The 16,702-nt window shown below is 33.0% G+C and overlaps 1 protein-coding gene across 1 annotated transcript; it reads left to right on the top strand.

Moving 5' to 3' along the window:
• Window positions 1-11,558: 11,558 nt before the first annotated feature.
• LOC111997577 (COBRA-like protein 6) lies at window positions 11,559-16,676 on the top strand. The gene is given in 7 exon segments (XM_024029687.2): window positions 11,559-11,658; window positions 11,776-11,855; window positions 13,794-14,253; window positions 14,813-14,917; window positions 14,920-14,965; window positions 15,624-15,901; window positions 16,368-16,676. Coding segments are annotated over 7 exon segments (1,311 nt in total). The 5' UTR covers window positions 11,559-11,600; the 3' UTR covers window positions 16,652-16,676.
• The last annotated feature ends 26 nt before the right edge of the window (window positions 16,677-16,702 follow it).

The raw sequence follows: 16,702 nt of genomic DNA, 5'->3' as shown, positions 1-16,702 counted from the left end.
TATGTTATTCACATTATTATTTACAATTAAATTTTGTTCTCGTCTGTTAATCACGTGTGTGGATTTCGGTTTGGTTGTTTTGAGACAGTGACTAAATAAATTAAGAGATTATACGTGTGTTACGTATGGATGTTATCCCTTCTAAGTGTTACTACTGTTTATGAGCATTTTATTTTGTTTGTTACACTCTTTAGAAGAAATTGTCCTATTTTTATGCTATGAGAATTGAGAATTGGAATTGGTCATAACCAGTTCCTCTTCTTAGGGAGTAGTTTGTTAACTATAATCTAATATGGATGATCTTTCAGTGGGAAAGAAGGGATTTTCAATTTTAGGAGCATCTCCTCGCTGGTAGCGTTTTTATGGCGACGCTTAGCAATACTTTCAATTGTCCCATGGGCCACAATGGTGGTTTGGATGTTGAACTTGGATTAGGCCGTCCTAAGATGGATCAATTTTAATTGGAATGAAAGGCATATTTGGCCCATAAGAACTCTCAACTTTACAAACCAGCCTTTCACAAATGATCCAGCTCAAAGTTAAAAGGACATGGTAATTGGCCTATGTTTATAGGGAGAAGAGTGTGTTAGAAGTTTTATAGTTTAATAGTCACTTTTAAGTGGGGTTTAGTGTCCAGTGGCACTGAATCTGTTGAGATGGAGATCATAATTTGACCGAATTCAGTACACTGAACCTAATGACTATTGAATTACACGATATAAAAAAAAAAGTGTTGAGATTCTTTTACATGGATTGCGGTAATTATCAGAAATCTGATTGAACCACCATTGCTGTTAGGTGGACCAAGCCAGCTGTTGGCTGGTATATACTGTACACTGATTGTGGTTCATGTGAAACCCCCATGAATCGCCGTAGAGGCATTATTAGAGATTCCAATGGAAGTTAACGGGTGGTTTTCAAGAATCTTCAGCTAAAAAGAAAAAGGTTTTCAAGAATAATTGGGACCACCACCAGTGTGAAAGCTGAGTTACGGAGGGGGTGGTTTGCATTTAGTCATTCAACTTGACATTAAAGACATGGAAATTGAGCCGAAGTTGTAGTTGATATAATTACATGCTCTCTCACTCATTATGGTGTTGCAGGAGATCCGGAATAGAATCCCCCTCCATTGAATCAGCCCCACCTGTGAAAAGTGAATAGGTGTATGGAGTTTTTATGGGTGGTACCTCACAAAGGAAAAAGAAAAAAAAAAAAAAAAAACTCATAAAAGAGAAGCATTTGGTTTTCTTCAAGGAAAATATATCTCTAAATTTGATAATATTTTGGATAAATTATATTTCAATTCTTAGAGTTTTGGGTAGATTTCACTTAAACCTTAAGCTCTCGACTAGTTTCATTTGAACCTCAAATTTAAAAAAAAAAAAAAAAAAAAAAAGTGCAACCATTTAAACCTTTTGTTGCTATCCTTCTAATGTTGTTTGAAGCACACGACACAAGTATGTTCAAATGAAATTTATCTAAAACTATAAGGTTTAAATATGTACGATATTCCTTCTCCTTGAGTAGCTACTAGCTAGTACCATAAATTTGCTTCTCTTCCAAAATAATAACCAGCCAAAGAAATTGTTTCTTTATTTGAAATAAAATCAAACTTAGTTTTAGAGTGATTTGTTTTGAACAAACTATTTGATTTGGACTAGTTTGGCCATTCAGACGTCATGATTCATTCAGATCTATGAATCTTCAACTCGATCACAATCTTGACCATTTGTATGTTGATCAATACTTGTAGGTATGTGTCCCATAATTTGTATGTTGATCAATACTCGTAGGTATGTGTCTCATAATTCTATGGTTTAAGATACTACGCAAAACACATGTTACAATTAATTTATGTTATGGGTTGATATTGGTCCATAATGGGGAATTTGGACAAGAACACTTAAACTACTAGAATCTTTTTATTAATTCAAGTGTGATATGTTACATAAATCTCTTTTTAGTGTTTTCCTTACTGTTTTCTCTCTTCTTCTATTTAGTGTCCGTTTCTTCTCTTTCTTCTCCTCCTTTTATATGAGTCATCTTCGTATTTTGTCATATTCCACTTGAATAACTTCTGGCTTTATTAGACTCTTCTTTCTTGAGTTTTCATCATGAAAGTAGACCTCTGAGGTCTTCCTTATTGTTTTGGCATCCACCTGGATAACTTCTGATCTTATCGAGCTTTTCTTTTGTAGGTTTTTCATAATGAATAGAGACTTTGTGAGCTTTTTAAAAAAAAAAAAAAAAAAAAAAAAAAAAAAAAAAAAACCAAAGAATGACTTAATTTTAGAGAAGTCTAAAGTCCAAGTGTTGAATCGACACTTAAATGAGGGTGCACTCAAAACTTTGTGCTTTGTTTCAAATTTTGACGACTTTTTTTTTTTTTTCAACTCTTTTTGGTTATTTTTTAGAGTTCCATATGACTTGGGATTTAGGAACCTTTTTTTTTATTTTTTTATTTTTTATTTTTGTCTTTCAAGAGTCTGAATGCATTAGGGAATACTAACTTTAAACACTTGATTAATTAAAAAAATTATTCAATTATTTAAAAGCACTAAACTCTTTAGCAAATTAGGCATTAATCCCTTATCATCAAAAGCAAACATCATGACATGTATCACATATCTATGGTCATGAATCTATTTGGTGAAAGGATTATGCCTAAATGCAAGAGTGGAATTGTATGTTCTTAATGGCTTGAATCCAGGTGTAACACGTTCTTCCTTCAAACTTGGAATTTTGGAAACACCTTCAAATAGTTTGATTCCTTGGTTTTGATCAAAACTTGGATCGATTGGGCATCACCTCCTTGGATCAAGACTTGGATCAGTGGAGCTTAGACAACACCTCCATCGATCCTTGTAAGTGTTTTTCAGGTTCTCTTTGAAAATTTTGGTAGGATAACTACATATTCTTGATGATTTGTGATAAGAAATGGTTTGAGGGCTAAGGAAGTCAAGTTTATGCTAGGAAGTCATAAACATGAAGTCTTGAAGAGTGGCGTGATTGACAGAAAGGATTAGCAATCACATAATGGCTATTTCCCAAAAATCTCTCTCAAAGATTTCTATGTGCTTTGCAAATAGGAGGCCTCCTATATTTATAAAAAGCGAAGAAGTTTTTGGTTGAGGAGATAGAGCAAGTTTGAGACTCTCCAAGCCTTGCATCTCACAAAATAAGCCATAAAATTCACAAGAGTGAGCTAGGTCAAAATGACCATATACCACTATTTGGCAATATATTTAGCAATATACCACTGTTTGTGAAATATTTAGTAATTTACTACCTTTTTGAAACATGAGTTCCAAAAACTTGAGTTCTTTGAAAAAATAGCCTTCAAACTTGTCATGCTATATTCTATGGAACTTGAGTTACTGAAACTCAAGTTACATAAAAAATTTCCCATGGAACTCAGCTTACACGGCAAACTCAAGTTTTACAAACTCGAGTTTTAAAAAAGTAGTAGATCCCTAATTATTTCACAAATAATACTAGATCCATACATATTTTGCTAAACAATAGTACTCGGCCATTTTGGCTGGTGAGCTGTAAATTGAAAAAACCAAAGAATGGCTTAATTTTAGAGAAGTCTAAAGTCAAGTGTTGAATCGACACTTAGGCCTCGCTTGGGATGAGGAAATAGAATGGAAAGGAAAGGAATGAAAAGAATCATTTTAAAATATTCTTCCATTCCCTTGTTTGAAAGTTTTAATAGAGGGAATGGAAAGTCCATTCCCTTGTTTGGAAGTTTAAGTAGGAGGGAATGAAATTGGTAGGAGGGAATACTTATTCCTCTCTATTTTCTTAAAACCTCAAATTTTCTTTCCCCTTGAAATTGGGAGAGAATGGAATTAGATCTAATAATTTTTTTACTAAAACTCTCAAAATACCCCTATATATTCAACTCTTTATTTTAAAATAGGGATCTAATAATAATATTGTCATAAAATGATTCTATTCTATTCCCTCCATGCTACTCCCAAACAATATTACTTATATTCTATTCATTTTTATTCCTTTCCATTCCTTTATTTTAAAACATTCAAGTGAGGCCTTAATTTCATTCCATTCTATTCTTTTCCCTTACTTAAATATATTCCATTCAATTCTATTCTTTTCCATTCTCTTATAATCATTCTATTCTCTTCCCTTATGAATTCTCAAGCGGAGCCTTAGGCCTCGTTTGGGAGGGGGGAATGGAATGGAATGGAAATGAATGAAAAGAATAATTTTAGAATATTCTTTCCTTCTCTTTTTTTGGAGTTTTAATGGAGGGAATGAAAAATTCATTCCCTTATTTGGGAGTTAAAATGGGAGGGAATGGAATAGGTGGGAGTGAATGAAATTAAATTTAATGAATTTTTTACTAAAACTCTCAAAATACTCCTATATATTCAACCATTTATTTTAAAATAATGGCCTAATAGTAATATTGTCATAAAATGATTTCATTCCATTCCCTCAATGTTACTCCCAAACAAGATTATTTAAATTCTATTCATTTTCATTTCTTTCCATTCATTTATTTTAAAATATCCAATTAAAGTTACTTAGGCCTCGTTTGAGATGAGGGAATGGAATTGAATTGAATGAAAAGGAAATGAATGAAAAGAATAATTTTAGAATATTCTTCCCTTCCCTTGTTTGAGAGTTTTAATGGAGGGAATGGAAAGTCCATTTCCTTGTTTGAGAGTTTAAGTGGGAGAAAATGAAATAGGTAGAAGAGAACACTCATTCATCTTTATTCCCTTAAAATCTCAAATTTTCATTCCCCTCGAAATTGGGAGGAATGGGAGGGAATGAAATTAGATTTAATGATTTTTTTACCAAAACTCTCAAAATACTCTTATATATTCAACCCTTTATTTTAAAATAGGGGTCTAATAATAATATTGTCATAAAATAATTACATTCCATTCCCTCCATGTTATTCCTAAACAAGATTACTTACATTCCATTCATTTACATTCCTTTATTTTAAACATCCAATCAAGGTTATTTAATTCCATTATTTTCCATTACTTAAATACATTCCATTCATTTTCATTCCCTTATGATCATTCCATTATATTTCCTCTCACTTAAACTCCCAAACAAGAGAATGGACTTTTCATTCCCTTCATTAAAACTCTCAAATAAGAGAATGAAAGAATATTCTAAAATTATTCTTTTCATTCTTTTCTATTTCATTCCATTCCCTAATCCCAAACGAGACCTTAATTCCATTCCATTCTAATTTTTTCCATTTTTTTCCTTTACTTAAATACATTTCATTCTATTCATTTCCATTCCTTTATAATCATTCTATTCCATTCTATTCTATTACTTATGAACTCCCAAATGAAGCCTTAAAATGAGGGTGCACACTAAACTTTGTGCTCTATTTCAAATTTTGATGACTTCTTTTTAACTCTTTTTGGTTATTTTTTAGAGTTCCATATGACTTGGGATTTGCAACCTAGGTTTTTGGTCTTTCAAGAGTTTGAATGCATTAGGGAATACTAACTTTAAACACTTGATTAATTAAAATAATTATTCAATTATTTAAAACCACTAAACTCCTTAGCAAATTAGGCTATTAGAATTAATTACATGCATGCATCTCCACTATTATTTTTACCACAACCCAAAACAACTATCACACATGGTGAATTAAAACTAATGCTTTTAATAGCCAATCGTAATTAATCAATCAGAGGGAAAATTATTGAATACTCTGGAAGTATCATAAATGCATACTCCCCATCTCACATGAATTGTGAGTTCTACCATGAATTTAATTAGTGAGACCCACAATTATGTGAAAGGGAAGAGTACGCATTTATGGTACTTTGAGAGTATTTAATAATTACCCCATAACAAGACGTAATCAACTATGATCTAATCGCAAGGATGCATATTTATCATTCAAATTTGATTTGGCTATAACTTTTACTTTGATAGTCCAGCTTAGGTATGTTTTTTATCGTTTTGATCATTAGAACTTCTAGAATTGTTTTCAATGAAGCATTAGAAGATTGAATAGTAAAAATTAGGATTTAGACCTTATGCCAAGGTTAAACAAAGGTTGCAAAAATGCGGGTGTCTATAGCAATGTGCTTCTATTTCTATTTTTTCCCCCTAAACCTTTGCATACTGACAACACCAAAAACCATAAAAGTTTCAATATATATATATATATATANATCAAGTAAACACGTGCTTCAAGAAAATTCGACACTTTATAATCTGTGATTTAGAAAGGTGGCAATTTTAGGCATGGGTTTTCTATCTGATGATATCTTATGATTAATTGATTACTTTCTAAACCATTGGCAGACCAAACTTGTCCTATACCACAAATGGGCAAAATGGGGTTTACTATAATTGATTTGTGTGCTTATCCATAATTGAAGTCTCCTCTCATGATATGCCGGCATATTGCACAATTAGGGTCACATAAATCCATCATGGTAGATTTTATTCTGAAGTCAAAACACTCTTGCAACTCTCTTATTGGCTTGACTCTGTTTCTGCTTTATGTATGAGGTCATGCAATATGCGGGGTTTGTGTTTCTAAACCTTCACAGTTATTTTGGATTGCAGATGTTTTTGAGTTGTAATGTAGAGCAGGCTCTAAATTCTAATACCAATTTGATGTAGGATCTTTGGGAATTCGGCACTAAATTAGGTTTCTTGATAAGTTCATCAAGGCTTCTTGAATGAGGTTTGATGTTTAAGGACTTAGGGATGGTTAGATTATAAAAAAAATATTGAATCTTAAAGTAATTTGATGGCTGTTTGGTATTAAACAATGAATTGAAGAACAAAGAAACAGCCTAGGCCATCATACCTAGGTTTCCTTAAATAATTATGCCACATAGGAACGAAAAGGTAATTTACACCTTTAAAGTTATTGGGCATTCATTGAACTCATCTCTCTTCAAATTCTGAAAGAATACATTTATATTGGATATTCCCAATCCTTTTTTACAAAGACTGGGGTTCCTCAATATAATAGAAATCTTATTAAAAGAACTTCAAACCAAGTAGGAAGCTTTTACAGAAAAATAGGAAAAGAATAATAATAAAAGAAGACTCATGGGCTTTAGCACAACTCATTCCAACAAATCTTAGACCTGCATCCATCTTTGTTATCATTTGTTAATACTTTGCACTGTAACCATTTTCTATAACTTTGAGAGTTATCTTTGACACTATATACAGTGTATCAGCAATTACTGTTGGTTTTCTTTTATATGTCAAGAGTGTCCCTTAAACCTCTAGATTCCATTCTAGGTGGTTTTATGTAAGGAGATGTTAAAGTTTCAGTTGAAATCTCAATCTGTGTAATGTTAATGCCATTGCACTATTTTCTTTCCTTTTTTAGAATTGTTTATTTAAGCAGTGTTTTCAAATGGTGTAGGTGCCTTAAAGTCATTGAATTGCTGCAGTCCTGTTGCGAGAAATGTGAATACAAATCAACGCATTGTGCTTCTGTCTCTGGACTTTTGAAGCAGAAGCCCAAGTAAAAGTTCTTACCAGACACGTTTAGACAATAATGGCTAATATAGCTCTTTGTTCTGCCATGTTTTGGGCAAATGCTGCAGAATGAAAACACTAGATGCAGTTATTGAAATTTTGGAGTTAGCATTGCTCATTGGAGAAGCTGATTCCAAACTAAATGCAGTGCTTGATTGGAGAGGCAGAGAAAACAGTAGCATAATTCTCTCATTTCAACAAACCTAGTGAAATTATGAGATGGGGATTAGTATTACTAACTATTGAAACATGCATCATTTTAGAACTTGGGTTTTTTTCCTTCCCCCAATTTTTTAAATACAACTCTTATAATAAGGAAAAGGCACATCATTTTGCTGAGATACTTTTTGCATGCTTCGTGCTAATTTACAAATGTAAATTAATTATCTTAATGTTTAAGAAAGGAGGCGAGTCTATGTAGCTGTTTCCATTTATCTTATTGAAATTGCTTTTCTTCTCCAAAAAAGAAAGGAGGTAAATAGCCATTTCCATATTCTTTTCCTAGGGTACCCTTTTGATTAGACCAGTACATCTTTCATATGTATTAACTTTTTTATTCTTGTGTTATGATTGCTGTTGTGACAGTGCAATAATACAGATGATGAGCATTTTAATAAATGCATATTTGGAGTTTCCAGATGACATATTTTCATGTTTTGTTCCTGTCTAGTTGTAGTGTTACAAATTGCTAAGAAGGTAGTAAGAATATTTTCACTTCATTTTCCGTACCTTGTTATTAGTAGAAACTAGAAAGTGAACATTTTTTACTTTTTGGATACTTGAACATCATTGACCATGTATATAGCAACTGCTGCATTTAAGGTAAGGTGGCAGTCAAAGAGAAGTGACAAGTGTCCAAGGGTCATGCTTAACCCATCATTACCCCTTCTGCAGCAATTGCTGCATACAAGGTTGCAGCAAATTCTCTCCATTTTCCTTAATCAAATTTAACAAGTTAAGTAATTAAGGCCCTGATTGGTTCCCTACTCATTCATATCTCAGTTTTTATATCTCAATTCTCATCACTCAATCCCTCATATCTCATATTCTAATTCCCAATTTTCTATTAACTCAGTTCCCATTGTGTTTGGCATCAAAACCTGGCTAAAGTTTGTTAGATAAAAAAAGCAACTTTATCTCAAAACTGTGGAGCCCACTAGTCTTAGAAACCCGTGTGAAAGTAAAAAGAAAACACGCAGGCATTGAAGAAGCTTGAATAGAACTTAGCTGATAGTGGCTCTCTCTCTCTATACAAAAGTTAAGCAAATTTCTTATGCCACAATATCAAAATAAACTCTTTCTGCTTCTTACATTTCAAAGTCTTTGCGCAGATTCTTTCGCCACAGTTAGCCAAAACCCACAAAGCTAACTTGACCAAAAACAAAAACTCACTGACCAGGCCGAATAAGAAAGAAACCTGTAAAAGACTGCAACTTTACAAGAATCCAAAAATACATGCAGCTCTAGTATCAATACCATAAAACCCATAAATTACAACTATTAGTGAAACCAAAAACTGGAGGAACATGGAAAAAACAAAAAATATCAAAATAAAACCCAGCAGCTTCGAGTATGTAAACAGATGGAGGGGTTGAATTTGGGTCTCACTGGAAAACGGAATCGGTGAACGGAGGTTACCTGGAGCTGGGCCTTGTGCTGATCGGCGGAATTGGAGCTTATTTCAGTTGTTGAAGTGTGTTGTGGGTTTGGGAGAACGAAAAGGGAAAGTGATGAAGTGCAAGCTAGCATGGGTAGTTGGGAAAGTTAATTATGAGATAAAAAAATATCTGTTGGAGCTTCAGTCTACAGTGATGGAACTACACACTACTGTCGAACCCGATTGCACTGAAAAATTACGAAAATTGCCATTGAGTTAACATAACCCATAACTTGAAAACACAGCTAGGCTGTTTCTGAATTTGTTAACACATATATCAAAAAAGTGAGATTTGTTAACTGAGTGAACTGAGAGAAAATCATCCAAACAATGTTCATGCCCGTGGGCCCCTCAGATTTTGGGTTATGAGTTAACTCAGTTCATCAAAATCCAAACAAAACCTAAGTTTCTCAAAAAAAGAAAAAAAAAGTTTAAATGTATTTTATTTCATGTATTTTAATTTTTAAGTATTAACTAGTGTACTTTATTCATTAAAAAAAAAAAACTAACTAAGCAACTATACTTTTGCCTTCAGCATTTCAACAGCTTTATCTTGATTTCGGAATTTGTATTTTCAACTATTAATCGACACCAAGATGACAATCAAATGCAAAACAGGTCGTTAGCCTTCCCAAAACCCATGTCAGATTGGTTTGGTGGATTCAAAGAGATGGTCACACAACCTTTATTTAATTTTCATTAATCATCGAATCAAAGAGTCCATTAGAAAATATCTTCCATTTTATTGCAAAACTTAGTTTTTTTGGGTCCTATAAATAAGTTGGTAGATTAGTGCTTTTCCAGTCCTTATTAGATGGAATTCCAATCTTATTTTTTATTTATTTATTTATTTATTTTTGGATGGAAAAGGGAATGCATTAACAGAAACTAAGAAGTAACAAACTAACAGAGTCCGAGCTCATAAGCTTTAAAATATTCACAGGCAGACTATCATATAAAAGAAAGTTCCCTATCGTATCTTGCACCCAATCTAGCTAAAACATCGGCACAACTATGTAAGCTTCACGATAGCAGTAACTGATCCGGACTAGGGGAATATGGGAAATCAACTACCTGCAGTCATCCACAATTAATGGGGAAGGCAACATTGTTAGAATAATGAGGATTAGCAAGAAGATCAACAATAGATTTAGCATCAAGCTCTATATATATCTACAGTTGTTAACTGAAAATTTTTGCACATAATAAACCCATCCTTGCAAGAAAACTAGTAGAGATCCCAATGTTGCTGGAATATCCACCAATCCATCCTCCTTGTCCTAGCTAGCTCATTTCGAACTGTATATGCCTCCACTACCTGCCATAGGCCGGTTTTGAAACACGACATTATTCCTGTGTTTCCAGTTCATCCAAATGGCAAAGAAGAACACGGTTTTTTGTTATCGAGAATTATAAGTCATTTGTATTTATTAGTCTATAGTCATGCACAGAATTATTTGAATTTGAATTTGAATTTTACTTTTTTTTTTTTAAAAGCCCGTGACTTAACCTTAAATAGTGAAAACACAATCAAGTTTGAGATTTATTTTTATTGCGTTAATTAGTAAAACTGGATTTTATTTTGGGAGGAGTTTTCACATTTTCTAAATTTATACGTGATATTCATTTAAAAAAAAAAATCGTGGAAGGCATTACGCATGAGCCCCATGGGCCATGGCGCCTCTGGTCTTCAAGTATTGCCAGTTCTAGATTTTAGTTTGAGTAGCAAACAGACATAATATATATATATATATACACACACTAGTATTTTATAACATTAATTAAAATTTTTAATGTGTCACACCCATTATCATCAAGTCTAGTGGAAAAAAAGTCTAGTAAAAGAAAAAGGAAAGAAGAGGAAAAATAGCAGATACAATTATTTTAAGAGAAAAAATGTCAGACTATTATAATATTATATTGAGAATATAAAATTATAAATACAAAAAACACACACACACAAACAAAACTGCATGAGAGAGAGAGAGAGTCAAACGGGCAAAAATGCCGCGGATGACAAAACGCGTGAACATTGAATGCGTAAACACTCCATTCAACTATTGACATACGTAATTTTAATTAGTCTATTAAGCTTCCAATTCTGGCAGCATTTATTGTAATTTACTCCCTAATTTGTTTTAGAGAGAGAGAGAAAAAAAAAACAGTGTGATACTGACATAAACATTCCACAGTCACACCCTACATTACTTCAGTTTCTTTCTGTCACCTCCTTTAATCTCTCTCACTTTCTTTTCATTGCTGATGATAGTGAATCTGTGATATAGTAACAAACAAACATGCATGTATGAAGACTGAAGACTGAAGAGTTTCTATATATATATATGTGTGTGTGTGTGTGTGTGTCACCACCTTTTGGGTTTTGGAAAGGAACCCATTTTTGTTTCCTTATCAAAGATCAATGGGTATTGTCTTTATTTTTAGTTTCTTCTTTCTCATTATCTTCATCTCACCTTCTTGTAAGTACCTGAATTCTCTTTTTCTCTTTTCCTGTTTTTATATTTATTTGTTTGTTTTATCAATGAAATGAGATTCTTTGTTAAGTTTTAATTTTTTCAAATTTGATTGAGATACAGATGGGTATGATCCATTAGATCCTCATGCCAATATAACCATTACATGGGATCTCATGCTTGAAAATGATGCAACATATGATGTAAGTTTTTTTCAATTATATTTTATTTTAATGATTTACTATCATATATTCTCTTTTATTTCATTTCACTTATTTGTGCACTCTTTGTGTTTTTTGATTGTTAAGACTTGAGAGAGAGCCATTATTTAGGTTTAGGCAGCAGAAAGATTAGATGTTATTCTTTCATTCTTTGTACTTTGCTGGCATTCTTGTCCCACCCCCCAATTCCCATAACAGTTTTTTTTTTTTTTTTTTCAAATTAATAAAATAAGTACAATACTATATGAATTCCTTTTTTTTTTTTTTAATAATAATTTTGTTTTTGATATGAGCAATATCTTTGACTTGGCCTTCATGTGATTTGTGATAGTACTTTGTTGTCTTTTTTTTTTTTTTTTTTTTTTTTTTTTTTTGATAAGTGTTGTCTTTTTGTCTGCTTGGAAATGATCAGCTGAGGCATAACCTTAGTAGTTTACTCTTTGCTGTTGATTTTCTGTCCAATCACTGTGCGCCACATCATATCACTTAGGGCATTTTAGAGTTCACACTTTTTTTGTTGATGTATTCAGACCTATTTACAGCAGCATGTTTGGTGAGATAATAAAAGGCCCCAAGACATTGCGCACGTTTCATCTTGCTCGTTGCTCCAATCTCTTTTTTTTTTTTTGGATCAAATCACGACAAACAAACTAAGCAATATTATTATTATTATTATTAAAGGAAAATTATATGATAATTTTTTTGCAAAGTTATATTATGGCACGTGGGAGCTGAAGTGTTGAAGGGAGCATTAAAACTAAATTTATTTTTAAGATTTTGTTTTGAATTTGAAATTATTTTTGAATTTGAATTTATAATTTAGTTTTAATGTTGAGGGTTTTAACTTTGAAGGGATTTCATTAGGCTATTTTCGTAAATCGACATGCCATGAGTATTTTATTAAATACTTACTTCAGGCCAGTAGACAAGGGAGAAGAAAATTCCATATTAAGTATTTTATAAAATTCAACCAAAAAAGTTCTTTTCATGCTATAGTATAAAGATAACATAAACTTGATTACCAAATAAAAATAGAAAAATGTTAGTGCCACAAAAAATTTCATAATTTTTATCATAATTTGTCATGTGGCGAATTGTGAGTGGTGGAGATGTGAACCCCATAAACCCACTAATATTTCTCCACCACTTACATGGCAAAAATTGTGAAACTTTTTGTGACACTAGCAATTCTCATAAAAATAAGGCAAGATTTTCATTGATATCTTACTATATTTGCACCCTAATCTGATTAGGAAAACATTAAAATATATAATTCTGAAAATTACGTAAACTATTAAAAATTATAGTATGCTTGATCATCCAATCCCAATCTACATCAACATTCAAGAACTTTGGACTAAAGGACATTTCCAATTGCGAGCTTCGTTTAGGGACAAGTGGTAATTCAAACTTGTTGAGCCATCTCAGCAAGCAAAGTTTGTTGAAACCGCCATTTTAGTGGTTTCTTGCCATGCTAAGGCTTTCACCTTAAATCATTTCTCCCTCTTTTATTCCAAAAAGTGAATGAACTTGGCTTTAAATTTTTTAATAGGTCTTAACTAGTTGTTGAATTATGTGATTGGAGGAGAATGTGAATACCATATCTATAATGTCATCACACTATATATCAGCTACGTAGATTATATGTTTGGTTGGTTTGTTATTAGTCCTAGCTTTTATTTGATGTTGTATGTGATAGAATCTTTGTTTTCTAAGATGTTGATTAACTAGTATTTGAAAAGCATACTGCATATTTCTCAAATTTTGTTCTTGCATCAATAAAATGTGCACCAAAACATCATTTTCTTTTTTGGTTCCTACGTAAAAGGTCAAGCCTAGTGTGCACTATGCTCCCACTTCTATGGGGTTTAAGAGAGGTGATTGGCTCATATGTCACTATTTTAGTTTCCACATTTGTAGGTAAGGGTATCACTCTACAACTTCCAATTATTCCGGCATGTGGACCGGCCTGGTTGGAAATTGAGTTGGACGTGGATAAGCGACGAGGCAATATGGGATATATGGGGAGCAGAGGCCACAGAGCAAGGAAATTGCTCTAGATTTAAGGGTGGAGTACTTCCACATTGTTGTGAGAAGCAGCCAGTGATTGTTGATCTCATGCCAGGAGCACCATATAACAAGCAGTTTAACAATTGTTGCAAGGGAGGGGTGCTAACCTCTATGACACAAGACCAAACTATGTATGGTGCTGCTTTTAGGATGAATGTTAATAAAGCTACTATTAACAATACAGACAATGGCTTCATCATGCCTTTAAGTTTCAACCTTGGTGTTCCTGGATATACTTGTGGTGATCCATTTCGAGTTCCATCAAGCAAGTTCAAGGCAGATGGAAGTCGTCGATCAACACAAGCTCTTGGTAAGTACTGAAGTTTCTAAAAAATTTTCTTATAACTTATATTGTAAGTGAGGTTGTTTGAAAAAGTTGTATGTAGAAAAAAGTGAAGTTTTAAAAAATTGCACTTAAAAAAATTGTAGTTTGAAACTGTTTAACCAAATAGGCACATCATTTTGGTTGCCTTTGGTGAAAATGACCATCACATTCTCCTCCAATCAGTTATTGAATCCTGGGAAAATAATTTCTATTGAATACCATATCTATTAATCCTGGAAAATATTTTCCAGATAAAACCGAGTCTTTTTTTTATTTATTTAAATTTATAGGCTTGTTGTCTTGTACATCTTCTTTACAATACACTATGATAATGGTATCTGCAAGACTGCAACATCCAATACCAATGTTCCCTTTCCTCTTCTTTATCAGTCAAAACGAATGAATTCAAGTATGTTGATTGAAGGATGTGTAGGTGCTATCATTGATAAGTAATTTCTGAAATTGCTATATTATTTGAGATTATATTGTACGGTTTAATGATGCTCCACTTTGTTCATGACATACTTGTTTGGGTTTATGCTAGGGACTTGGAATGTAACCTGTATTTACTCGCAATTTCAAGCATCACTTACTCCAAAATGTTGTGTTTCCTTATCTGCATTCTACAATAGTACCATTATTCCTTGCCCCAGTGCAGCTGTAATTGCGAAGGACTAGGTGGAACAAAATGTGTAAAGTAAATCCTCCTTCTCTTTCTAATATATTTCTTGTTGTGCTTGGAAACTTCTTCTATAGAAGTTTAACAAGGCAAAACTAACATATTTGTATTAACTTTAAATTATTTTGGTAATATATTTCCTAAGCAATCTGATTAAGAGAAGGGGAAGAGATTCAAATAGTTCTTTGGGCTAATTGCAATTTTCCCACCCCTCCCTGAACTATGGGGTCAAATTTAATCCCCCTCTAAACCATGAAGTCAAGCATTGTCACCCCTAATAATTGGTAATAAGCAAAATACCTCTTGTTATTAACAATTTTCATAAATTTCAAAATTTTAACGAAAATTGTTAAGGGTTGGGGCATTTTACTTATTATCAATCAATCCGGGTTGGTTGCTTGATTTAATTGTGTTTGTGGTAAATTGAACTGGACTCCATAGTTTAGGGGGTGGGGGTAAAGTGCAATAGTTTTTTTTTCTTCCCTCCCTTTTTGTCTAGTAGTTATATTGTCAATTTGGACATGTGAGACATGATTGTTCAATGACAATTTCAACTTTTCCAAGTGTCTTTTCTTCAAGTTGCTTCCAAGCACCTTAATTTCTTATGTCTTTTATTATACTACCTTCTCTTCCTTCATTTTCAAAGTACCTGTTTCCATTTTGTCCCGACTTGCAGGTCTGATAAAACTCCGCCCTTGTTGGAGCTACCACATGCAAATGATGAAGAACCACAACCTTTGGTGAGGTGTTCTAACCACATGTGCCCCATAAAGGTGCACTGGCATGTGAAAGAAAGTTACAAAGAGTACTGGCGAGTCAAAATCACTATCACAAATCTTAATTTTGTTAAAAACTATTCCCAGTGGAACTTAGTGGTGCTACACCCCAACTTGAGAAATGTCACTCAGGTTTTCAGCTTCAACTATCTGCCCCTTAATCCGTATGGAAGCATTAGTAAGTCAAACCAAAACCATGCCATTATTAATTTATTATTATATCTTAAATACACATGGTCCCTAAACTTTAGGCCATGAGCGATTTTAGTTCTTAAAGTTTAAAGTGATCACTTTTAGTCCCTTAGATGACGTTGCCAAATTAAAAAAATGATGCGTGATCACTCTATTAGATACAATAGGGACTAAAGGGATCACTTTAAGTTTGTTATAGACTAGAAACGTTCCCTTTAATCATTTTAAGTTTGTTAGGGACTAAAAGCAATCACTTTTAATTTTGTTAACGACTAAAACTAAAAGCCATCACTTTAAACTTCGAGGACTAAAATTTTTCATGTGCTAAAGTTTAGTATCCAACATTATATTTAGTGACCCAGTTATTGTATTTGTTTTACTTTCTTTTCTTCCCCCCCCCCCCCCCTCCTTTTTCCCTTGCCATAATTAAGTCTTTTGGTATAATTTTACAGATGACACAGGGATGTTTTGGGGGATTAAGTACTACAATGACATGTTACTTCAATCAGGACCAAGTGGAAATGTACAAACTGAGATGCTACTAAACAAAGATCCAAGTATTTTTACTTTCAGGGAAGGATGGACTTTCCCAAGAAAAATTTCGTTTAATGGTGATGAATGTGTCATGCCTCCTCCAGATGAATACCCTAGGCTCCCTAACAGTGGTCATAGTGTCACAGAAAAGCCTTGCCTAATTTTCTTCTCTTTGTTTTTGCTTATAGTTCTGGTGCTTTGAACAATAGGTGTCTTGCATTAGAGATTAGGACTTATAATTATAAATATATAT

This window comes from Quercus suber, unplaced genomic scaffold (assembly GCF_002906115.3).
Source record: "Quercus suber isolate HL8 unplaced genomic scaffold, Cork oak 2.0 scaffold_94, whole genome shotgun sequence".
Taxonomy (NCBI): Eukaryota; Viridiplantae; Streptophyta; class Magnoliopsida; order Fagales; family Fagaceae; genus Quercus; species Quercus suber.
Note: the sequence above shows the minus strand (reverse complement) of the source record. Positions and strands in the feature narration are given on the sequence as shown.